Source organism: Hemiscyllium ocellatum, chromosome 36 (genome assembly GCF_020745735.1).
Source record: "Hemiscyllium ocellatum isolate sHemOce1 chromosome 36, sHemOce1.pat.X.cur, whole genome shotgun sequence".
Classification (NCBI taxonomy): domain Eukaryota; kingdom Metazoa; phylum Chordata; class Chondrichthyes; order Orectolobiformes; family Hemiscylliidae; genus Hemiscyllium; species Hemiscyllium ocellatum.
Window position 1 is genome coordinate 39,549,260 of NC_083436.1, and position 26,486 is coordinate 39,575,745.

The window sequence follows — 26,486 nt, forward strand, 5'->3', positions numbered from 1 at the left end:
TGTTCCAAATCCCTTCCATGGTCTTGCTCATTCTTCACCCTTCTGAAATAAAATCAATCGCAACCACAACATCCAGCAGTTCTCAGTGTAAACCACAAAACCTGAACAAAGTGAAAAATCACACAACACCAGGTTATAGTCCAACAGGTTTAATTGGAAGCACACTACACTGGCATCTCCAAATCATGAACAAAGTGAGATCATCTACTGTGGCCTTTAGCAAATCTCACATGCATCTATCACTGCATCCACTCCATTCTTTCACTCATCTCTTTCTGCTTCATCCTCTATTTCTATTTAGGTCCTGAGCACAGTTTACCTCACTGATTAGTAAAGGTGATGAAAGGTTACATCAGCCATGATCAAATGGTACAGCATACGTTTTGGGCCAAATGGCCTAATTCTGCTCAAATATTTATAGTCTTATGGTTTTGTGGAGGCAAAGTGAATACAAATAGAAATGGGTTCATGGATAATGTCAGAGTTGAGGACTTCTAACCTGAGCAGACTTGAGAGAATTTGTCAAAATCATGAGGGTTCTGGAGGTAGGGAGAACTATTGCTGTGACATTAGAATGCAGTTCATTTAATTCAGTGGAATCTGGCACTAAATCAAAAGTGATTAAGCAACCAAAAATGGCAATTCGCCACCCTGAAGCTGATGAGCAAATGCATTGAATTAAAACAGAAGGATGTGGGAGTTGATCATTTATTTTGCATTTTTCTGCACGAGTAGACGTGTGTAGCACAACATGATATATTAAATGCCTCTTCTAGACTCTGTCGCTATCTCCAGCCCTCCAATCCTCAGAAGACCTTGAATTCCCCAAACTCTGACTTTATAATCCATCTCCTTCATTCCACTTTTAGCACCCCAGCCTTCTGCTGTTTGTGCCTTAAATTTCCTTCTCTAAACATTTCCACCTCTCAACATATTCTCTCCTCCTTTAAGATCCTCCTTGAGGCTTGCATCTTTTTGTCATCTGTCTGAACGTCTCATGCTTTGGCCAACAAGTCACCATTTGTCTGATTTCATACTGACATAGCACTTTGGGATGTTCTATTTTGCTGAAGGTGCTGTGTAAATGCCAATTCTTACGTATAAAATTCAACTTTATGTTTGGAAGTTTCGAATTTCAGACTGATCAAAGTGAAATTTTGAACCGACTCAGAATCCTAACCTTGACAATTAGAAAAATAAATGGCAAAATCCTATTTACATATTCATTTCAGTTTTAGTTTTCATGCCTTTAATCGAAGGAAACATCCATTCTGAACAATAAATTGCCTGAACAATAAACCTGCAACATTTATAGATTAGATTAGATTACTGCAGTGTGGAAACAGGCCCTTCAGCCCAACAAGTCCACACCGACCCGCCGAAGCGCAACCCACCCATACCCACATACCCCTACATATACCCCTTACCTAACATTTATGGAAAACATATTTTTATTGTTCCAAATTGGATTGAAATATTAAGATGAGATTACTTAAAGTGTGGAAACAGGCCTTTTGGCCCAACAAGTCCACACCGACGAGCAACCCACCCAGACCCATTCCCCCCTTCACCTAACACTACCAGCAATTTAGCATGGCCAATTCACCTAACCTGCACATTTTTGTACTGTGGGAGAAAACCGAAGCACCCAGAGGAAACCCACGCAGTCACGGGGAGAATGTGCAAACTCCAAACAGACAGTTGCCTGAGGCAGGAATTGAACCTGGGTCTCTGGCGCTTTGAGGCAGCAGTGCTAACCAGTGTGCCACCGTGCTGCATAACTTACAGAAAAAACAAATCCAATGCTATTTCGAACTTCTGAAGGGTTATTGGGTTATGTGAGCAGGATATGAAAATAAAACAGCAAAACAGAATGAATCATAAGAAACAGAAAATACAATTGAAAAAAAAACAAAGGGTGACTGTTTACAGTATTCATCTGTTTCATTTCAGTGTGTACTTGTGTACCTTCTTATTCCTTGCAACTCAACATTAAGGATTACAGACCAATGTAAACTACTGTAATAAAAGCAGAATAATGTGGATGCTGGAAAATCCTGAGTTCTAAAGGAGAGCCATATCAAACCGGAAATGTTAACTCTGCTTTTCTGTCCATAGATGCTACCAGACCTGCCGAATCTCTCCAGCTTTTTCTGTGGACTATTGCAGTGTTGTATTCAGTGAAACAAAACCAATTTGCATTTACATTGAGGCTTTCACAACCTCAATATGTCCCAAAGTCTGATACGGCCAACAAAGTCCGTACAGAAAACAATCACCATTGTGGGGAACATGATAGCCAATATGTACACAGCAAGATTCCAAAGATAGCAATATGAATGAAAATAAGGCAACTTAGTTTCTTTGCGATGTTTATTGAAGGATAAATACTAGCTGGGGCATCAGAAGAAAATGAGCATTTTTTTCCCCTGAAAATTGTGCCTGGTGTGCTTTTTATCCTCCAATGTGTATATGAGGCCACATTTCCTAAGGCTGTTAAATTTCTTTGAATATAATTTTATGATAGGAAACCCAATTAGGAAATGAATACAACAAGTTCACATTTCTTTCTCATCAACAAATTAACAGGAATAAAAATGCGAGCTGCATCCTTTTGGTGGTTATAATGGAACTTTAATAGAGAGTTTATTTTTAATGAATGCACCAGCTCCTCTGGCTAGTGACTCAGAGCACAGGTACATCTCTTTGCTCATCAATGAGTGACAGTTCAGAAGTAAGTGAGTAAAATGAAGTTAACCTTGAGGAGAAAATCAAATTCACAGGCAAGTTGAGTTCTCAACTTGACCTTGAATTGTTATTTTAATTAAGGAATAACAAATGGCCAGGAGATAGTGTGGAACAAAGGTATAAGATGTCCTGAAATTTGTTTCAAGTTGGTTTGCACACAAGAGTAGCAGCAGCAAGCATACCCCTAGAAGAGATGGAGAAGGTGATAAGTGATGGTACTCTCTTCTGTATTCTTCTCTGATGTCTGTCTGTAACCGTACAAACTGTGCCACACAATAGAGGGCCTACTGAGGGCACGTTCAGCAATCTGAACGTTCTTGAGCTACATTTGCATACTAATGAACACAAACTCAGCCAGCAAGATGAGAGATCATTTCAAAATGCATTTTAAAAACATTTTCTGTTGCTTTATAAAAATATTAATTTGTACACTCAAGAGCGATAACAAGGTGGTTTCATTGATACAGCTAAAAGTGGACTTATGAAGAAGCAAATTAGTATGTTTAACCAGAACATCCTATGGACTGTCTGTGAGCAGGTCAATTCTAAATAAAAGAAACTGACTTGGAAATAACTATATGAAACCATTTGCAGTTTCTGGGTAAGTTCAAAAGAAAATTGTGTCCAAAAGCTGTCAATAGACTCTGATTAGAGTCCTTGACCCCCAAGATAACCAGTTTCAGTTTAAAACCTTTCTCAAAAGCTTGAAAAATAGGAGTAAAATTCATGGGCCTAAATTTGTATGTGAGGTCCAGCTCTTCTCCAGAACTACTGCAAAAGATTCTGAAAACATGTTTTGCGCAAGGTGTAGTATGCAATGAAGATTTCCATGACTTTTTGTGTTGGCTTTGGCAGATCTTTCTGAAGTCATGCAGAAAGACACAACTGAACTCAGCAACCCCCAGATTGTATAACAGCAATGCTTCCATCAGCGTCAGAATTTTCATATGAGCCCCACTCAGCACCCTGCCCAAAGCTAAGGTGGCTGATGGTTGAGTTTTTGGTCAAAAGGACAGTCAACTGCTGGGGTTACAACCTGCACCATTCACTGAGGTGCCCTGCCCCTCTCAAAGGAGTTGATAACGGAAAGAGCTGTCCAGGCTTAAACACCAAGGTCTCATCGTGAGGAGTGTTTAGGCTTCCAGATGTTAAAAGGATGTGGAAGAAGGAAAGAAAACATAGGTTGATATTTTGAGCAGGAGTATTTGCCAGGATTAGAGCTAGAGAGAATCCAGCCCCGTGAGTTTGGCATTGGTAGGTTAGTATTGTGTATGGGAGCCTTGTCAACTCTCACTTTGAGTAGACCAGACTTCTTTTGAAGAAATACATCACTGCGCCTGACGTTGGGATTTAATGAAGGTGACAGGGGTCTAGCCCATTGGTGGCAGAGCCCATGGAAAAGCCCTCCCACCTCCAGCTGTGAAAGATATGCTGGAATTTAGTGCCTTTCCCAGGGATAAAGGATCCTGAGAGTGGTATTCTGTCTCGATCCCCTGAACTGGGCCACCCCTGGGGTGACTAGATGCCCACTGCTAGTGAATTTGAGCAGCGTTAAGGTGAGACCCTTGAAACACAGAAATTAGGAGCAGGAGTAGGCAGTTTGGCCCTTCATACCTGCCCCACCATTCAAAATAATCCTGGCTGATCTTCCAGCTCAGAGCCCTGTTCCCACTTCCTCCCCATGCCCTTTGATCCCTTTTGAGGTAAGAACTATATCTAACTCCTCTTTGAAAATATCGATGTTTTTGGTCTCAAGTGGCTTCCATGGCAGAGAACTCCACAGGCTCACCTCTCTCTGGGGGAAGAAATTTCTTCTAATCTCAAAAATGGCCTACCCCCTACACTTTGGCTGTAACCCCTGGTTCTGAACTCTCTGATGATTCGGAACATTCTTCCTGCATCTACTCTGTCTGGTCCTGTCAGAATTTTGCAGTTTCTATGAGATTCCCCCTCTAAACTCGACCTCAGCCTCCAATGCTCTAACGAAACAATCCCAGTTTGTCCAAACTCTCCTTTCAGCTAATACACTCCAATCCAATCCAGGCAACATCCTAATATAGGGTGGTATGGTGGCTCAGTTGTTAGCACTGCTGCCTCACAGTTCCAGCAGCCAGGGTTCAATTTCAGTCTCCAGCTATTGTCTGTGTGGACATTCTCCCTGTGTCTGCGTGGGTTTTCTCCAGGTTCTCTGGTTTCGTCCTACAGTCCAAAGATATGCATGTTCGGTGGGTTGGCCATGATTAATGCAGGAATAGGGTAGTGGGGTTAGTCTGCATGAGATGTTCTCCGGAGAATTGGTGTGGGCTTGCTGGGCTGAATGGCCTTGTTCCATACTGTAGGAATTCTATGAACAAACCTCTTTTGTACCCTCTTCAAAGCTTCTACCTATGAGTTGTCTTGTTCAACCATGACCAGTCCCCAGATTGTAGACACATCCACAGTGCTGAAGGGAGGGATGCTGACCCAGGGACAGTGAATTGACAGGAAAATAGTTTTCAGTCAGTGTAGTTTGATAGCAAAATCACAGGTGGTAAAAATAAAAGCAGAAAATGCAGTAGAGGCTCAGCAGGTCTTGCAGCATCTGTGAAGAGAGAAATAGAGTTAATGTTTAATTTAGTTTAATTTAGATAAATGTGATGAACTGCATTTTGGAAAGGCAAAATAGGACAGGACTTATAGACTTAATGGTAAGGTCCTGGGGAGTGCTGCTAAACAAAGACAGTTTGGAGTTCAGGTTCATAGTTCCTTGAAAGTGAAGTCGCAGGTGGATAGAATAATGAAGAAGGCATTTGGTATGCTTTCCTTTATTGGCCAGCATATCAAGTATAGGAGTAGGGAGACCATGTTGCAACTGTACAGGACATCAGTTAGGCCACTTCTAGAATATTGTGTGCAATTCTGGTCTCCTTCCTATAGGAAGGATGTTGGGAAATTTGAAAAGGTTCAGAAAAGATTTACAAGGATATTGCTAGGGTTGGAGGGTTCAAGCTATAGGGAGACGCTGAATAGGCTGGAGCTTTGGAGGCTGAGGGGTGACTTTATTGAGGTTTATAAAATCATGGATAGGATGAATAGCCAAAGTCTTTTCCCTGGGGTGGGGGAGTCCAGAACTAGAGGAATAGGTTTAGGATGAGAGGGGAGAGATTTAAAAGGGAACTAAGGGGCAACTTTTTCACATAGAGAGTGGTGCATGTATGGAATGAGCTACCAGAGAAGGTGGTGGAGGCTGGTACAATTACAATATTTAAAAGGCATCTGGATGGGTGTATGAATAGGAAGGATTTAGAGGGATATGGGCCAAGTTCTAGTAAATGGGATGAGATTTATTTTGGATATCTGGTCGGCATGGACGAGGTGAACAGAAGGTGCTGTACATCTCTATGACTCTATGACTCTCTAATCTTTGCATTAACGCTTCAAGTCTAATGACTTCTCATTGGACTAAAAGTGTGGCGTTCCCTTGAGTTGACACCATAGGCTTGTGTTAAATTTCATTAGTGCAGGCCAAGGATATAGAGGTCAGTGAGAGAGCAAGAGGGACTATCAAACTATGCATTGACCAGAAACTCAGGACCATGCTTGCAGACTGAATGCAAATTTTTCCCAAAGTGGTCACCAATCTGCACTCCATTTGCCCAGGATCATGTCCGCTACATTATGAGGAACAAATCAAGTCCCCTAAGTTGAAAGAAGTACAAGGAACAGCAAAACACTGAAATGGAATCACTTTTAAAAATATTTGTACTAAGCAAATTGAAGTCAAGGATATGAATATGGGTGAAGGTAGAAGCTAAAAATATTTCATCAAGACGTTTATAAAAATTCATTTTTAAAAAGGTTTGGCCTAAAAATTCTGCTGCCTCATCAGTTAGCAGCATTTCATTAATATCAAATTAATTTTACAGGCCAGCTCCATTGTTCATAAAATTTATTCATGTACATTGTGATTAAAAAAACGTCATGCCTTATTGAAAACTGCTGTAACTTTTAAAAAGATTTCCATTAGTGGTGTGTGAAGAAGAAAGTTTATGATTGTTGGATCAGAAAGTGGGTTAAGGGTGAACGTCAACTTGAACATGGATTTAGACAAAGGTTCAACAGGTTGTGAGGCTAAAAGAATGAGGTGATCTCACTGAAATGTATAGGCTTCTTAAGGGGCTTGACAGAGTAAATGCTGAGAGCATGTTTCCCTTCATGAAGAGTCTAATATCAGTCTCAGAATAAAGTGGCACCAATTTAAGACTCAGATGAGGAGGAATTTGTTCTCTCAGAGGGTTGTGTTTCTTTGAAACTCCTTGCCCCAGAGAACTGTGGGGACAGCTAATGCTAATAAACAATGCTAACATCAGTCTCAGAATAAAGGGGCACCAATTTAAGACTCAGATGAGGAGGAATTTGTTCTCTCAGAGGGTTGTGAGTCTTTGTCCCCACAGCTCTCTGGGGCAAGGAGTTTCAAAGACTCACAACCCTCTGAGAGAACAAATTCCTCCTCATCTGAGTCTTAAATTGGTGACCCTTTATTCTGAGACTGATATTAGCATTGTTTATTAGCATTAGCTGTCCCCACAGTTCTCTGGGGCAAGGAGTTTCAGAGTCCTTGTGTACATTGAAGGCTGAGACAGATTCTTGATCAGTCAGGAAATGACAGGTTCTGGGGAAATGCAGGAGATTGGATGTGAGGAATGTCAGATTAGCCATGATCCTATTGAATGGTAGAGCAGGCTCAAGGGACTGAACAGTCTGCTCCTTTTCCTAATTCTTAATGTCTTATGGTATGTCCAATCCATGACAATGATTAATGATTGGTAAATAAAGCAAATGAAATCAAAGAGTTTTCATTTATCCATTTTCTTTCTTTGGTTGCCATTGCAGACCAATCAAGAGGGAAAGCAGCCTGCTCTAACACCCCTCATAGTGACAGCAACAATAATTGCATTTATATTGCACCTTTTACAAAGCAAAAAACATTTCACAGGAGAGTTATCAAAGAGATTTAGACATCAAGCAACATAAGGAGATGTTAAGACAGGCTTGGACCAAGGTTTTCAGGAACTTCGAAAGGAAGCAGAAGCAAAGGCTCAGAGAGGTTTAGAGAGGGAATTCCAGAGTTCAGGCCCAGGTAAGACCCAGCCACTCATGGTGGAGCAGTGAAAATCAAACACAGTGAAGACAAGAGTTAAATGAACAGACATATCTCAGAGAGTTGTCATGCTAGAGGGCATTACACTTGTCCCTATGACAGGTCAAGGTCATGGAAGGGCTTTGAAAACACAATGCTGATAGTTTAATGTTGAGGTATTTTTAGAGTGGGAACCAATGTAGGTGAATAGGACTAGGAATGAGTTGGAGTATTAGTAACTATGTATTGCATGAGCTGAGGATAACAGTTCAGGCCTGGTGATAGCCATCAAGGGCATCTTACAGCAATTGAGACCAGAGGTAGCAAATCTCTGGATGAGGGCTTCATCAATGGATCTCTCACCTGTGTAAGCAGAAGACAGCACTTCAAGTTGTTGAATCCTTTTATTTTACCTCCTTCCCTGCAGTGTTGTATTTATTTCCTCTTTCTATGGTCTTTTGTTGACTGGCTTCACTCCTGCTTGATAGATTCTGAGGTAGCTGATAAGGTCAATGCATGATCTGCAAATTCGGTCACACGTTGGGGGCGTGATGGGTGGCACAGTTATACTTGAAGGGTCAGGTCATCGAGCTGTTTGGAGATTTATGCTTTCCCTATATGAACTCAACTTTCCCTCTGCATGTTACGTACAAAATCTCTCAATGTGATTAGTTTCTTCCCAAATGAGCCTTTCCCATTTTGGTCCATCACAAGGCAGAGACTGCTATGAGCGAACTGAAATATTTAACTGCTTCAGGAACGCTTTGAGACATCTGCTTCTGCCTGGAAATTTCCCACCAAGACCAAGTTCCAGGTAGACCAAGTTCTTATCAAGTCATAGAGAGATATAAGCTGGCAGATGGGCTGAGATTAATTTAAAATATCTGGTTGGCATGGACAAGTTGGACTGAAGTGTCTGTTTTCATGCTGTATATCTCTATGCGTCTATGTTACTGTGAGATTGTGAATGTACTATAATCCAACAACTGGTCTTTCTTTGACCCCATTGGCATGTGCCTTGCAAAACTATCTGTGCCGCATTGACAACTGAAAGTTCTACTCATTGGTTCCCAATCAAGTACTTCAAAGATCAACAAAACATTTCATCAATCAAATATAAACCTATTGTGCCTTACAGTTGTCCTTCAGTGAAATGTAAGGGTTTTTGGACATGGGTAATCCACACTTAACTTTATACTGAGCCAGTAGGATTTATTTTTTTTAATGCGGCCATGTTTATTTATCCTGTTGTTTCTCTCAACTCAAGGTCCCTGCAAGATCTGTCCAAGCAAACAGACATTCCCTACGGCACAGTAATGGAGTCAGCAGTGTATGAGCATGTCCGTGTGAAAGGAATGAACCCCTTTGAGAGGGACAATATGTACGCCCAAATGTGGAGGATGATCAACAAAGGTAACGGCACAGAAACATCGGTGAAGGATTCCCAGGAAGGCATTCGAAGGGTACAGTACATTTCTTTCATGTCTTTCCATCAATTGTAGATTATTCTCCTCAGTATGGGATTGTTGTATGCTGGCTAATGATTGTATTTGGGAGACTGAGAACTGCAAACAGGAAGCTAGATACCTGGACTTTGAATCTCGCCCTGAGCAGTGATTTCAATTATTTTATTGCCCTTTCTGTTCCATTTGTGAAACAGATAGTGTTCTTCATTCAAATGTAATCACACGTACAACATCACTCTTTCAGTTGAAAGGGAAAGTGGTCAGCCATGATTTAGCCTTCCAGCAAAAGGCCATGATAATAGAACTAAAATGGTCACTTCTCAGTTTTCCCACATTCTGCTCCTTATCTTTCTCCCTCGTTAGCAACAATATTATGTCCTAAACATATGACTGAGGAACCAGTCAGGTAATCAAGTCTGCTTTGCCATTTGATGAGATCATGGTCGATCTGATAATCCTCAACTCCACTTTCTTGCCTTTTCCCCATAACCCCTGATTCCCTTATGGATTAAAAATCTAACTCAGCCTCAAATCTGTGTGATATAACACACTGGAGATGCAAGAAAGATCTACCGGAATGTTTTCAGAACTAGGACATCGTACCAATCAGGAAAAGTGAACGAGCTGTGATTCTAATTCTCTTGAAGAGACGCCCGAAGAATGATCTGAGATAGTCACCTAAACTAGTAAGGTAAATTCAGGATCCACTTCTGTACTCAGAGAATGTAGAATTCACTGCTACAGATGACAGTGAGGGTTATTAGCATAGATGCATTACAGGTGAAACTTGATAATACACACAAAGCAACAAGGAAGGGCAGAATATGTTGATAGGTTGAGATGAAGAGGGGTGGAAAAAGGCTCATATGAAACTTAAGGTCAACATAGATATGTTGGGGCAAGTGACTCATTTCTAAGCCTTAAGTATTCTTACCTAACTATACGTTTCTCATTTAAAGAATGTCTTTACTGAATTGTCATTGGTTTCTAATAACAATTTAGTAAAATGCAATCTCTTTTATATGCAAACATTTATATGTTTATCTATTATGCTTTTTCCTTTGTGATTTCTTGCAAACTTCAAGAAAACCCTCCCTTAACACACTGTTAAAGTCACATAACACTGGGTTATAGTCCAACAGGTTTACTTGGAAGCACTAGCTTTTGGAGCGCTGTTCTTTCATCGGGTGGTTGATAACCTGATGTTGTGTGATTTTTAACTTTGTACACCCCGGTCCAACACCGGCATCTCCAAATCATTAACACACTGTGCTTGACAAATTTAGTGCGTTGGAATATTTTGAACTGAGGGATAGATTTAGGACAGTGGGGGGAAGAAGTAATTTGCTGATATGAATTTGTAGCTTCAGGAACAACTGTTTCATCTTTATACAGAGCAGGAGACATCCCTAACTGTTTCATATGGATTGCAAAGGCAGCTCAGGGATAGAATTCATTGCACATTCTCTTAGTCCGCTGGATTAACTTTGGCAGAAGATTGGTGAAAACTCAATTTACATACAGTCAAATGAGTTGAGAAGTTCAGTTGACAAGAGGTTTGTACTCTTCAGAGTTTATAAGAACGAGAACTTGTCTCAATGAAATATGTACAATTAGATTAGATCACTTACAGTGTGGAAACAGGCCCTTCGGCCCAACAAGTCCACACACTGACCCATTCTCCTACATTTATCCCTTCACCTAACACTACAGGCAATTTAGCACAACCAATTCACCTAACCTGCACATTTTTGGACTGTGGGAGGAAACCACAGGGAACCCACACAAACACGGGAAGAATGTGCAAACTCCACACAGACAGTCACCTGAGGCAGGAATTGAACCTGGGTCTCTGGCGCTGTGAGGCAGCAGTGCTAACCAACGCGCCACTGTGCCACCCATATCTTATAAGGCTTAACATGGTAGGAACTAAGGTGCTGTTTCTCTGCTTGAGAGAATCTAAAACTAGAGGTTGTAATCTCAGGACAGGGTGGTCTGCTATTTAGGATTGAGATAAGAACATTTTCTTCATTCAGATGGCTTTAAGGCTTTGTATTGTTTACCTAGAGGGCTATGGATGATCAGTTGTTAGTGCATTCAAGATTAAGATCGATAGATTTACACAAGAGGCATGAGGGTTTATGGAGACAGGGCAATAGAAGCACATGGTGAACAGCAGAATTTTAAGTTATCTTGGAGTTGGAAGCTAGAAGCTAATATCTTGATGTTTCCAAAGAATGAATCAAGAATTTCAAGAGTCTTAGGATTTCTGCCAGTCCTATATCATTTGGTAGCTTCAGTTATTACTGACGTCTGCTTAATACACAGAACTTTTAAGTTAACATGTCTGTGATAGTACCGACTTTGTCCTCTGTCATTAAATACATTGTACTATTATAAGTGAATGATGCGTAGCACATCATTAAATGACAGGCATGACTGATGATACATTATTTATGATGCTGCTCGTTCTGCAAGGCCGAGAGCTATATTATTTTGTATGTATACTTTATGCATTTGTGCTTGACTTATATTGTATCACAGGGCTGATTCCTTTGAAACACCAGCACTGAAGATTTTAAAAAACTGCGGAGGTGGCTGGAATATGTTAAGAGGAATGCCAATGGTTGTATGGCGATTGTTGATGGCAATTCTGTAATATAAAGGAGATTTTTACAATTTGGTTTGAGGTAAATTTTACAGAGCATCACCACTTACACTGAAGCAAATATTAATTTCAGTATGGACTCAGCACACAATGCCTGGAACTGCCTAGGTCAAATGTCACTGCAGCCAAACATGGCACCCCTTCTCACCTTTCTTGACCTTCCTGCCTGCTCGATCACTCTATAGTCCTCCAACATCCATCTCCTTACTTTAGGCCTGGGCTGACTACTACCTGCCCAAAAGGTTAGCATGTCACCTTCAACGGCTACTCCTCCTGCCTTTCGAAAGTTACCTCAGGTATGACTAGAAATCTCTTCCTTGTTGTCAGCTGCATCATTCATCATTCATAGATCTGGGGATGGTTTTTCTGAAGCATGCAATCATCTACCCATCCTCCACAAATCTGCATACCTCAATCAATTTTGCTGTTAGCTAACGACATGTCAATTCAATATCTGTAAGACTCAAGGCATTTTGTTCAAGGTCACTAAAAGAACACTGAATGTTGGCTCTTATCACCATTCCTGTACCTGGTTGACTCCTTGACCTTTATTTGAGGGTACCAACCTTGATGTTCTGCTTGGTTTGACATACCAGCCATTGATTAGAGCACCTATTCCCATTGTGCAGCCTCTCGGCCTTCATTTGTAACAACAGCAACTGAGAGCAATCATCATCATCTGTCACTTGTGGATTCCACTGTCTCTAAGGGCTCCTTGCTGCCATCATGAATTCTGCCCTTCAGAAATTGAAACTCACCCAAAACTGTAATCCCCAACCAGATAGGCTCCATTAAATTCCTCTCCACTTCTTACCTTCAGTGAGCTCAAGTGCCAATCCTGTAATTAATCCATTTCACCATCCTTCCCTGCAGACTCTGTCCCCCACAACAATGGTCTTGCACCTTCTTTATTCAACAGCCTTTCACAAGTGCTGATCTTCCACTGTCTACCCTCCAGACATTTGACTGAACATTCACTCCACTGTGGATGCAATACCGCTTGGTCCACAATTGGAGTACTCATAATTGGACCCTGTGCTTTGTTACCTCTCCTTACTTTTCAAAGCTTCCCATCTGTTCAACTTGCACCTTTAAATCTTCTTTCACTAAAGTTGTAATTGTTTTCATCTCTATGAAGGATAGTTGAGACATTTTATGCAGTTAAAGGTGCAGTTAAAGTTGAAGCTGTCACATTTTTCAGAGTCTAAACAGTTGTGATATGTCGAAATTGCATGATTTCTCTGTTCAGCTGATAAACATGTAGATGTTGCATTTCTTTCAATTCTATCCCAGAAGGCATGACATGAAGTCCCATAGTTTCCTTCTCCTGGTATCTCCCCCAAGTGGCTTATTAATGTGCAAATTTACCTGACAGATATGTTTATGATAAAAAGGTTGTCAAGAGTCTTCCTGAATCCTGCCCTCACCTCAAGTAGATTCTCTGGGAATTAACTTCCCAATTCACAGACTTATCACCTGAGGTACAGTGGTCAAAGCACTCATTGGAATTCTTGACGATCAATTCATTTTTAAGCTTTACCGGTCATGGATTTGGAACAATCCAGTGGGAAAAAAGGCAATTTACATTCATTGCAAAAAGCAACGTCTTAGGTGCAAGTTACCTACCAGTTGGCACCCAAGAGCTGACACAAACCATCTGAAGACATACCAAAGGAGGAACATCAGAGTCACCATGGTGGGTCCTGACATGTGTACGTAATGTGTGTACATTCCTGAAGAAGGGCTCATGCCCGAAACGTCGATTCTCCTGCTCCTTGTTTGCTGCCTGACCTGCTGCGCCTTTCCAGCAACACATTTTCAGCTCTGATCTCCAGCATCTGCAGTCCTCACTTTCTCCTAGTGTGTACATAATGTGGCATTGCCATTGGATAAACATATGGATGAAAATGAAATAGTATAGGTTAGATGGGCTTCAGATTGGTTTCACAGTTTTGTGCAACATCAAGGGCCGAAGGACCTGTAGTGCGCTGGAATGTTCTATGTTCTATGACTGCTGAGCCTCCTCTAAATCTCACAGGACTATCAACATTCCAAATGATATCTCATCTCTACAATTTCAGTGGGGGAATTGTAATTGTAACCAAACCAGTTGTTGTGTACTTAAGTAAGACCATAAGGCTATATGACACAGGAGCAGGAGTAGGCTATTGAGTCTGCTCCAACATTTTATGTAATGATGGCTAATCTCCTCAACCTCAACTCCACTTCCCTGCCCTTTCCCCTTAATGCTTGATTCCTGCATTTAAAATCTGTCTATATCAGCCTTTGAAGAAATGTAATGTACCAATCACTACACAGCCCTCTGACGTGAAAGAGTTCTACTGATTCATTGAATCCCCTACCTGAATGTAGCACCTCAATGATTACTCACAGCAAAGTGACATAATTTTTGCTTCAGATAGGGTGAGGAGGCAGGTTCTACGTCTACCTCAGTTGGAATGAGGGTCAAAAATTGTTTTGTTGGTGTTAAGCCAATCTTGCTAACCACCTATCCAATTCTAACAAGCACCCAAGCCAGCTAGAACAGATCTAATGTTCTTTATAAATGTTTCTCTTGTACATGTTAATAATGCCACTAGAGACAAATTCTTCAATATTTAAACCCTGGCTTGTTGCACACTCTCTTACTTTAATTCAGTTTTTTGAAAACTTCCAGACAATATGTTGCTGACCATTCTCCACTGAAAATGTAATAACTGTACAGCAAAGTGGAAATATAATTTCTTTCTGCAATTGTATCTGGGGATATTATTGAACTAGAGTTTGACATGACACCATAATAGTTACTATTCAACTTTGCTGTAGACTGCCCTTTAGGTGAGAAAAGAAGCAATCATTTTCTTGAACAGATTGAAATTCTGTGTCATCTTTTTGATTGCTTGGTTGCTGAGTCATTTTGGAGGGTTAAAGGTTCTGCCACACTGCCATTTCTTAACATGATCAAGTTTGCAAGGTTTTAGCTTGAGCGATTTATCCAGGATTTCCCAGTTGCATGAAGTCTGCACAGCAAAGTTTCCAAGTTTTGCAAAGAGTTTCGATAAGAAACCTTTGATGAAATGACATTACTTGCAGCAGATGAAGAGTTCTCTTGGCCCATGGGTTTGTGCATTGCTGCATTTCTCAGTTGCAGGTGCAGTTGCAAGTGTCCAGCCCATGTATGTGTATTTACTCATAAGTCGCACCCAATGACCATCACATAACTAAGATATAATATAACTAGCTATTGAGTACCATCTAATAAACCTTACTGCAATATTGTGATGAAGGCATTGTGTGTGTATGCTTCCCCACTTAGACTCATATTAATAAGAAGGATTGCTTAGATTACCTACAGTGTGGAAACAGGCCCTTCAGCCCAACTAGTCCACACCAACCTTCCAAAGAGACCCATTCCCTGACTAATGCACCTAACTCTATGGGCCATTTAGCATAGCTAATTCACCTGACCTGCACATCTTTGTGACTGTGGGAGGAAACCGGAGCACCCGGAAGAAATACATGCAGACACAGGGAGAACGTGCAAACACCACACGGACAGTCACTCGAGGCTGGGATCAAACTTAGGTCCCTGGCACTGTGAGGCAGCAGTGCTAACCACTGAGCCACCATGCTGTAGTGCTGGCAGTGAATCTACCCAAGACATAGCAAATGATTCCAGTGAGTATAGCCGCAATATAAACCTTGCTAATCAATGGGTGGATTTTACCATATATTATCAATGCTCCAGGATTTGAGAGTGGCCATGATTGTGTATTCCAATCTCTTCTGTAGTGGACATTCTGCAAAGTATCAGATTGTGGAAAAAGAGAGCGATGCCAGCTGACAGTTAAGTGAACAAGCAATGTGATGCTGCTTCCTTATCTGGTTACAACCACCCCCAGATCTGTCTGTTTAAACAATGCACTTAATTTCCATGTGCTCCCACATATTGCCTGGGACATGTGCCAATTATAGACCAATTAGTAAACTGAATTAGATGAGGAAAGCCTCACATAAGGCCCTCTCCAGATACTTTTTGCATTGGTGAGCAACTCAGTAAATTCACCACCCACCAAGCATGTAATTACAGTGTAATCACATGATAGAAATTCTGACTCCAAATTCTCTCATAATATGAACCAAAATGAGCAAAGGGGGACAGTTAATAAAGCGTTAAAGTCTCCATTATGTTGCCCACACATTCAGCTCTACCTCCGCAAAAGTTTTAAATGTGCATTTTTCATACAAAATACCTGTGTCATTTCAATCACTTTTTTTTGTGAGGAAAATCCCACTCGTATTTTTGTCTGCCATCACAGGGGTATGAAACAGAGTTAAAAATGAATTACCAAGTAAGCTAAATGTATTTGCGGATTCCAAAGGAGAGGACTGTGAGGTAGTAGATAGGAAAGGGTTTGTTTGCATTCAGGCATGCCTGCATCTTGGGGATTTAATGTCACAATCTATTTGATCTCAACCTTCCAATCTCCGAAGTCAAGTGTTTTTTTCTCTTACCTTTGAAAAATGAAGTTAATATTAGCTGGATCAGGGCATTTATTCTTATTTTAATTTTTGTCTGATTGTTGGTTGAGAGGAAGATTCATAGACTAATGCAACTCCTGCAAGAGAAGGCCGTTTAGCCCATCGTATCTGTGCTAGCTCTTTGTAAGAGCTATCCAGTCCGCCTCACAGCACTGCCTTTGGCTGAAAACAATTAATCGTTCGATATTTATCCAATTTGTTTCTTTTTTTAAATGGCTCATGTTGAATCTGACTCTGTCACCCTTTCAGATAGTGTATTTCAGATCGACAACTTGCAGCATTAACCATACAATTAATCTGAAGAATTCCTAGCAATTGGTTCACATTCTATTCTTGATACTATGACTCAGTTCTTTGTTAATTCAAGACTTCAAGAAAACATGGAAATAGAGGAGCAATCAATAGTTAATGCACATTTATCAACAGGACTTGCAGGGCAAAGTGTAATTAGCCTACAGGATCAGCCAAACTGCAGAAGGAAAGCCATGCAAAGATGGTTTTATCTCTGTGCTTTTTGCTTTGGATAATGTGACAGTTATAACTTTGTCTATCCACAGTCTGTGCAGCTGTGACTAACTCAATGACTTACTCAAAACCATACACACACAGTAACATTTCCACATTACATAGTTTGCAAATTACATTCTTTTTTTTTCCCACACATGTGTTGGAATCTTTGGTCTTGTTGATCATCGTCTGTAACTGCTTGCAGGAAGACAGACCACTCGGGACACTGACGTTCTATCAGACATGGTCATCTCGCTGTTGTTGCTTCCTCCCTCGTATCTTGTTCAGCTTCCAAACCATCCAGTCAAAGTCCAAGTTCACTTGGTCCTTCTGTATTCTGCATGGGTTTCTAAACCACTTTATTACTGCAAACATGTGAATTTGGAACTGTTAGTAGGTCATTCAGTCCCTCAAGGCTCTTTCACCACTCAATAAAGTCATAGTGTAACCTCAAAGTTACCGTCCTGCCTCGTCCTGACAATCTCTCATTATTTTGCTTAACTAAAAAAAACGGAAGTGACATCACCACATGAAATGACATCACAACATGAGATGATGTCACCAACCCAAGGAAACCTAAACACATAAATAAAAAGCAGACCATACCACCAGTGTTTCATCCAGAGGCTCACTGATGTTGTTACCTAGTATGGTGACGAAACGTCCGAAACCGAACTTTTGAGCTCAGCGAACAAACCTACATCCATAACATGAATCTATATTCCCCGGGCTTAAAAATATTCAAGAACTCTGCTTCCACTGCTTTTTCATCGTGTTCCAGAGCCTCAAGAGGCTCTGAGAGGAAATATTTTGCCTAATTTCCTTTTTAAATGGGCGCTACACTTCCCTGTTTCCAACCTAAAGGAATTTAACATAGAGGAGTGGTAGCAGCTGGATAAAAGAATAAGAACAACTTGCATTTATATAGTACCTTATTGAAGGAAGATGTTCAATAAAACATGTATAAAGCATATACAAATTTATTGAAATTGAACCACAGAAGGAGATTCCAAGGATAACTGATCAAGAGCTTAGTCAAATGTGGTATCCAAAAGTGGAGAGAGAATTAGAGAGACAGTAATGGTTGAAGAGGGGTTTTCAAAGCTTAAGAACTATAGGTAACTGAAAGCAGGTGCCAGTGATGTGATGCAGTTCTGGTCACCCTGCTATAGGAAGAATATTATTAAGCTGGAGAGGTTTCAGAATAGATTTACCAGGATGTCACCAGGAATGGAAGGTTTGAGTTATAAAAATAGGCTGGATAGATTGGAGCATTATTCACCGGAGTGTAGGAGATTGAGGGGTGACCTTATAGAGGTTTATAAAATTAAGAAAGGTATAGATAAGGTGAATACCAATGATCTTTTCCCTGGGGTAAGGGAGTTCAAAACAACGTGACATAATTTTCAGATGTGAAAAGAAAGTTTTAAAAAGGACATAAGGGGCAACGCTTTTACACGGAGATTGGTTTGTGTTTGGAATGAACTACCAGGGAAAATGATGAATGCAGATCCAGTTACAACATTTAAAAGACGTTTGGATAAATATATGAATTGGAAAGATTTGGAGGGATATGGGCCAAATGCAGGCAAGTGGGAGGAGTTTAGTTTGGGAGCATGGTCAGCATGAACTAATTGGACCGAAGGGTCTGTATCGATGCTGTATGACTCTATGGCTCTAGATTGGATAAAATCATGGACGCACAACAAGAATTGGAAGAGTGCAGAGCTCTACAAGAAGTGTAAGGCTGGAGAAGGGTACAGAGATAGGGGAGGCTGAGAACAGGGAGGGGTTTGAAAGCAAGAATACTTTATAATTGAGATATTGTTGGACCGAGAGCTAATGTCACTCAGCAAGCACAGATAGAAAGGGTAAACAATCCTTGGTACATATTAAAATGTAGGCAACAGAATATTCGCTGAGCATGTTTCTATGGGGTGACAAATGGGAGGCCATCCAGGAAAATCTTGTTATAGTCCAGCATAGAGGATAGATAACAAAGCAAGAGTAAGGTTTTCAGTGGTAGACATGCTGATGCAGGTCACAATGGAGAGACCTATGGATGGAGAAGCAAACAGTCTTGAAGTAGAAGGGTTGGTGGCTAACCTCATGGTCATACAAGACACTGAGATTGGAAATGGTTTTGCTCAGCTTCAGGCACTGCCGGTTATATAAATTACACAAAAGGACCGCTTATCCTAGCTGGACTTTGCCAGTGTTTACAGAGTATATGAGCCATCTTCAATCTTACTTCATTCTCACTCTATCGGCATTTCATTTCACTCCTTCCTCCCTCATGCATTTATCAATCTTTTCCTTAAATCTGGATTGATCACTATTCAGAGGAATTCATTCATGAGCAAACCCCTACAAGATTACTGTGGCATTCCTGTTAAGTGGCATAACTCAAGAGTCTCACAGTCCTGTCCATCTATTTAATCTCTGCTCATCCATCTTCAGTTTACTCACTTCCTTCTTTCATTCACAGCAATAGGAGGGCACTGGGAATGAGGAAGAAGGGCAGTGAGAGGAGCTGGAGGAAAGCAGTATTGACATCTCACTGAAATAGGCTGAGTATATGGACATGAAAGGAATTAAAAAATATGAGGATAGAGCAGGAAAGTGGATATGAAGTAGAAGATATTGTGAATAGAGGTTATATACCTACGCTTGCTCTTAATTCATTTACTGTTGGGGACTATGATTGAAACCATGAGGGTGAGCATGAAGAAGTGGATAGGAGATAGGATTCAACAACAGTCCAGTCTGATTGTAGTCCAGTCAGACCCTGTTCCACTGCCTGGATTTCACTCACTTTCTCAGCCCCATTTCTCTTCTACTGCTAGCTTGAAAGGCACACCCTTTCTCTAATCCCCTCCCTCTCCTCCACAACATTCTGTCCTGCTGTTCTGTCTCTGTATCCTGCATTAAAATAGCAGACAAAGGAATATCACTCTTGGTCCTCAGAAGTTCTCACTGGCAATGGGATCACAAATATCCTGGTGGTCTCAGCGCCCAATAGGAATTCTCAGGCATGTGTCCAGCACTGTCAAAATGAAATGATCCCAAAATAGCCCCAAAACTTTTGATTCAAGCCTTGGACATCAGCCCGTGTGGAGTCTCCCCATGTCTGCGTGGGTTTCCTGTGGGTGCTCCAATTTCCTCCCACAGTCCAAAGATGAGCACATTAGGTGAATTGGCCATGCTAAATTATGCATAGTGTTCAGGAATGTGTAGGTTCGGTGCATTAGTCAGGAGAAATGTAGGTGAATGAGTCTGGGTGGGATGTTCTTCGGAGGGTCGGTGTGGACTTGTTGGCCAAATAGCCTGCTTCCACACCGTAGGGATTATATGATGATCTATGAACCTTTTGTCTGACTCCAATCTTAGTTGTCAAAGTCATTGCAAGTTTCAGACTCAGATTCCATAACCGCTGGTACTGGTGTAAGACACAGTTGATTATCACACAGCCTATTAGCTCTGGTGCACAGTAACTGCAATGTCCAGCACTTCGACCTACCATCCCCAACAATGTAAATGAACCTGCTGGGCATCTTAAAGAGTAGATGTCAAGAAGGACTTGGCAAGCAACTGCAATCTACTCACACAGTAACAGCAGGGGACTCTACATCATGGCCTCACGCATGTTGCCAATGCCATTCCATCCCCAAGGATAAAGAAAGGGCCAAATGAATTTTGGGGGATATGAAACACAAACCACAGCCTGTTGATTTCCAACATAGATTCTGCTCTGGCCGAGACATAACTGACTTTTTACTGATAAATCTATGCAACTGAAGTTGAAGAGAGGAGTGTATAGCCATTGGGTACCTGAGTGGACAATAGGCTTGCTGGTTAAGACAGGTTGTCAAGTCTCAAGCAGCTGAGAGTTGACAGGTGGAAACTAAAATCATTTCTAAGGTGGCTGCAAACTACTAGTGACAAGTCTCTCAGAAGAATTGTTTTTAACCTAAAGAAACAGTGAGAAAAAGATGCTGTAAAAATCCATTGTGGAATACTGTACCACTGACGTCTGTCAGAAGCATTTTGACACTGTGACTGTCAAGATTTCCCACCATTTGATAATGCTGAAAAATTTGTGAAGTGCAAGGAAGGCAAATATATTACTGGCTGTCTCAAATTTTTAAACCACATTGTTTGCGATAAAGCATTTAAAAATTTCACAGCTGATAAAATTCAGTGTTTATCAGATCAACAGTTGTAAGCAGTGAATTTCTTGAAGTAATTCGTAGTGATATAATTCCATGCATGCATAATTGTTTCAAATATAATCAGTAAAATTTTACAGGGTAGAACATAATGTTAGCCATTACGATTCCTATTTCACAGTAAATGCTTCTGCTATAATTCAGGAACATTCTATTAAATTCTGGAAGCTTTCTCCCTTCATTAATATAAATTTGCGCAGTACTGGCTGTAAGATCCAGTCTTATCTGCTCCTATTCTAGGATTTGCTCACAAAAAACTAATGTCACACCAGTATTGAGCAAGGTGCTGATACAGATGAGATATTACACCAAACACTTTCCATCTTCTTGGATGGATTTGAAAGATCTGAGGACTCATTACAATATGGAGTATCACAGAATCCCAGAATTGTTACAGTATAGAACAAGCCATTCAGCACATCATCACTTTGCGACTCCACATGACCATCATAACTTTTAATGTCATTCTCCTGACATTTCCTGATAACTCTGCACATTGTTTTGACATAAATAATCATTCCATCACATTTCCAGGCAATGCATTTCAGACCCAGACAACAGCTGCATGAAAAGGTGTTTATTTAATGCAACATTTACTTCTTTTGCAAATTACTTTAAATCAGAGCCATCCCATTTTTGAGCCATTGACAAGCAAGGGCAATTTCTCTCTGAATGTTCTGACCAGACCTATCATGATTTTGAAAACAGCAATCTAATCTGTTAGCTTTCTCAGCAAAGAAAACGGTCCAAATGTCTCCAATCTAACTTCCTCAATTGACATTCCTGGACTTCAGATTTTAAGTAATGAGGAGTGATTATACAAAGTAGGCTTGTTTTCCCCAGAATTTAGAATGTTAAGGGGTTATCTGATCAAAGTCTTTAATATATTAATAGGAGTAAAAAGGGTAGGTAAAGATAAACTATTTCCACTGGTTGGGGATTCTAGAACTTGGTCTGAGAATCAGGACCAGACTGTTCAGGAGAGATGTTAGGAAGCATTTTCATATACAAAGGGTTGTAGATGTTTGGAACTCTCTTCTACAACCAGTTGATGTTGGATCAGTCATTAATTTATAATGAGATAATTACTTGTTAAGTAAAGATATTAAGGGATATGGGCCTAAAGCAGGTATATGGAATTAAACCTCAGATCATTAAATGGTGAAACAGGCCTGAGGGGCTGAATAGCCTTCTCCTGTTCCTATTGAAGCCAATTGATTTTATTGCACATTGAAATGTTCATGCAGCGTATTATATCAATGCAACTCATTTGGTTTGTACTCCATGTATTCAAGAGGTGGCTAGATATAGCACGTGAGGTGAATGGAATCAAAGGTTATGAGGAGAAAGCAGGTTAGGCTATTGAGTTGGAAGATCAGCCAGGATCGTGATGAATGGCAGAGCTGGATTGAAGGTGAAATAGCCTCCTCCTGTTCCTATCTTCTTTGTTTCTATGTGCAGGAAGCAGATTAAGTTAAGCCAACCAAAACAAAGGACGAATGAATATTGTTTGTCATACTTTGTGGAACAAATAGTAAGCTTTCCGTTAGAGGAGATATCTTTTGTTCAGGCACTCCTAGGAAAGAAATATTTATTTCTGCAATAAAGATCAATGTAACTTAAACATTTTAATTTTAAGTTATTTTAAGGACTTAATCTCCTTCAAAATTAGTGGTAGTTGGGCAAAGACCCAGACAGCTGAAAGTGTGATGGCGATGGAAATGTAAGGTGGTACTTTGACTAGAATGAGAGGAACATTGAGATCCCTAGAGGTTGTGGAGCTGAAGGAAGTAAGAAGGATGTGACAACAAAGGGATTTGAAGGATAAGGAACTTAAATGCAAATTGTTGTAGGATCAGGCAATTATCAGTTTTGGACGAGCCAATCTCTACAGAGGAAGATAGGAGACTGGTCTTGGAATGAAATGCAGTATGATGGTTTTTGCAGCAGACGGAATGAGGCAGCAGCAGAAACAGACTCGAACATCCACAATCCTTACTTTCTCGATTTATAATGATTGCCATTTATCGTGTTCCCAGTTCTGAACAATCAACAGTGTAGAGAATTTGATAGAAATAACTATGCAGAACCAATCCTAATCTGAAAAACCCATTGAGCCCAAACCATTCTGTTTACTTTCTTGCCTTCCGTTCAGCCACCCATTCAACATATACTTAAACATTGCCCCTGCTTCAATCATTAGCTGCAGAAGTTCAATCTCTCAATTCTGTCTCAAGCCATTTCTCTCTGCACTGTGTATTAAATTTCTTACATAGAAATTTATAGCCCTCATTCTAGGTTATCTGTTCCTACCCATGCTGTTCACTTCCTTCATAGCTTTAAAATCTTCTATCAAAACACCTGAAGAGGATAATTCCAATTTTTAAGTCTTAATTCCATGCCTACTAACATCCCAGTACCTTCACTTTCGCCTCAATGTCAAACTTGATGCCCTCTTAACAAAGGGTAGAAACTAAGTGGCAGAAGGTTTAGAATGGGAGTGAGGAAGAGCTGTTATTTACACTGAGGGAGGGTGGGTGGCTGGAATTTGCCGCCTGAGCTGATGATGGTGGCAGAGATCCTAAACTCTTCCAAAAATTACTTGGATCTACACCTTAAATGGTATAAGCTGCAGGGCTATGAGGTATATGGAGGAAGATAGGATAAGAAAAGGCATGTGGGTGTCTTTGGGTCAGCAAGGAAAAGATGGGACAAATTGCCACATTCAATGCTGTAATATTTCTATTGTTCTATGGTTGATCTAAGAGAGGTCTTTAGAGTGATGATGGATTGGATATCAAGAGAATCTTCCCTTCATCTGGTGAAGATCATAACTAGAGGCCATCAATGTAAGATAGTCACCAAGGAATCCAGTGAGGAATTCAGGAGAAATATCATCCCTTAAAGGGTGATGTGAATATGGAACTTGTTACCACAGAGAGTGAATAACATGGATGCGTTTGCAAAGGAAAGTTGCAAACAAGTATATAAGGGAGAGGGAATCAAGGGTTACAATGGTAGATTTGAATGAGGAAAGCTGGGAGGAAGCTCGAGAAGAGTATCAATTTTTGCATAGACTGGTCAGACTCAATGGTCTGTTTTAGTGCCATTTATTGAAGTATTTAATGTAATTCCTGTGCTTACATGCACCAAGTTCACCTTTATGAAGTGATCTGAGCCACTGGGAGGAAACCCACAGTTCATTACCTAGATGGGAAATAGAGCAGTAATGCAAGAGGGAGACAAACTCATTCTTTAGTTGTGTATGCAGAGGACACTTTATAAATGTAACCTTCTCCACAGTGCCTGGTATAGCTTGGCATGGCACACTTGGAAAGCCAGAATTTGCATTTACATCGCACCTTTCGTGAATCCCAGGATGTTCCAAACAACTTTGTCGCCAGTGTATTTGAATGTAATTTCTGTTGTAATGTAGAAACAAGTCAGCTAATTTGCTCTCAGTAAGCTCCTACAACTAGATAATCTGTTTTGGTGATATTAATTGAGGAATAAATATTTGTTTGGTCACTGTAGAGAATTCCACACATCATCGAAGCTGCATTTGGTAACTCCATAATTGAAGTTTCTCTCCATACATAGTTGCAATGCCGATATTAGTTATATAGCATATATATCTTAATATACCACATGCTGTATTTAATCTCCAAAAATGGTTTTCCTTCATCCCCTGTATATTTACTACAATGGATCATCAGGTGCTTCCCTTTAATACTATTTGGAACCTCAGTGCAATCAGGCTTAAATACAGCAGGTTCTGACCCTAGGGAACTTGGTGCTGGGAAACAGAGTGACTGGGAATTCAGCCATCCTCATCTTCAGACCACCCACACTCAACCCAGAGTCATTGCTAAACAGACAGAGGGAGGGAATAGCAGCTAGACAATTCCCCACCCCCTCACTTCCACATCCATTGGCCAAGATTCCAACCCCTCTCCCCCACTCCACGCTTCCCACTGAACCCCCACTTCCCCACCCCAATCTCCTGAGTCCTGGCCTTCCAGTGTTTACATTGAGTCAGTGTTGATGCCTCCCCACCTCCATGGAATTGGCAGCCTTGGTCCAGCTTGAAATATGAGTTCCTAGTCCCAGTGATCCTGAGGAACACAAGTCGCGATACCAAATGGTGGCAGGACTGCGCATATCAGATACACAACCAATGGAGAAAGCTACACATACAGAGTCCGAGGGCAGTGCACGTGTTTGGCTTCACATCGGTATCAAGAAGTAGCATATTCCTTTTCATAGTGCAATGGACGCTTTGACATTCAGAGAGCTTCCATCCTGATGTTCATTCTGAAAGGCAATAGCTCCAACACTGCAGTACCTACACAGTTCTGCGCATAATGTAGGGAACTTGTGTGTGGAGTCTGTGCAGATAGGGGAAGCCCTAAATGTGTTTTTTTGCTTCAGTTTTCACTAAGGAAAGGGATCTTGTTGTGAATGAAAACTTTAAGGAGCTGGATACAGGCTTGACTAGATCAAGATTGATGAAATTGGTGTGCTGGAAACTTAGGCAAACATTAATATTGATAAGTCCCCAGGGCCAGACCAAATTTATCCTAGGCTGCTCCGGGAAGTGAGAAAGGAGGTTGCTAAGCTGCTGGCGAAGATCTTTGCCTCCTCAGTCTCCATGGGAGTTGTACCGGAGGATTGGAAGGAGGTGAATGTTGTTCCTCTTTTCAAGATGGGTAATAAGGAAATCCCTGGCAATTACAGACCAGTCAGTCTTACGTCTGTGGTCAGCAAAGGTTTGGAAAGAATTCTGGGGTGTAGAATTTATGACTCTTTGGAAAGGCATAGTGTGATTAAAGGCAGTCAGCATGGCTTTGTGAGGGGCAGGTCATGCCTCACAAATCTTATTGAGTTCTTCGAGGAGGTTACAAGACAGGTCGTCAAAGGTCGAGCAGTGAATGTGGTATATATGGACTTCAGCAAGTCGTTTGATAAGGCTCCCCATGGTAGGCTCATTCATAAAGTCAGGAAGTATGGGATACAGGGAGATTTGAGTATCTGGATTCAGAATTGGTTGGCTGATGGAAGGTATTCTGCCTCGAGGTCAGTGCTGAGTGGGGTCCCGCAGGCCTTTGTTCTTGGACCTCTGCTCTTTGCAGTTTTTATAAATGACTTGAATGACAAGTTTGAGGGGTGGATTAATAAATTTGCAGATGACACAAAGGTCAGAGGTG

General features: G+C 40.9%; 1 protein-coding gene across 1 annotated transcript in view; it reads left to right on the plus strand.

The window, feature by feature from the left end:
* Positions 1-26,486, plus strand: part of grid2 (glutamate receptor, ionotropic, delta 2) — a 982,254-nt gene that overhangs the window by 878,378 nt on the left and 77,390 nt on the right. Inside the window, exon 13 of the mRNA XM_060851484.1 lies at positions 9,135-9,330. Within this exon, the coding sequence (XP_060707467.1) occupies positions 9,135-9,330 (196 nt within the window). The remainder of the gene's footprint in view (positions 1-9,134; positions 9,331-26,486) is intronic.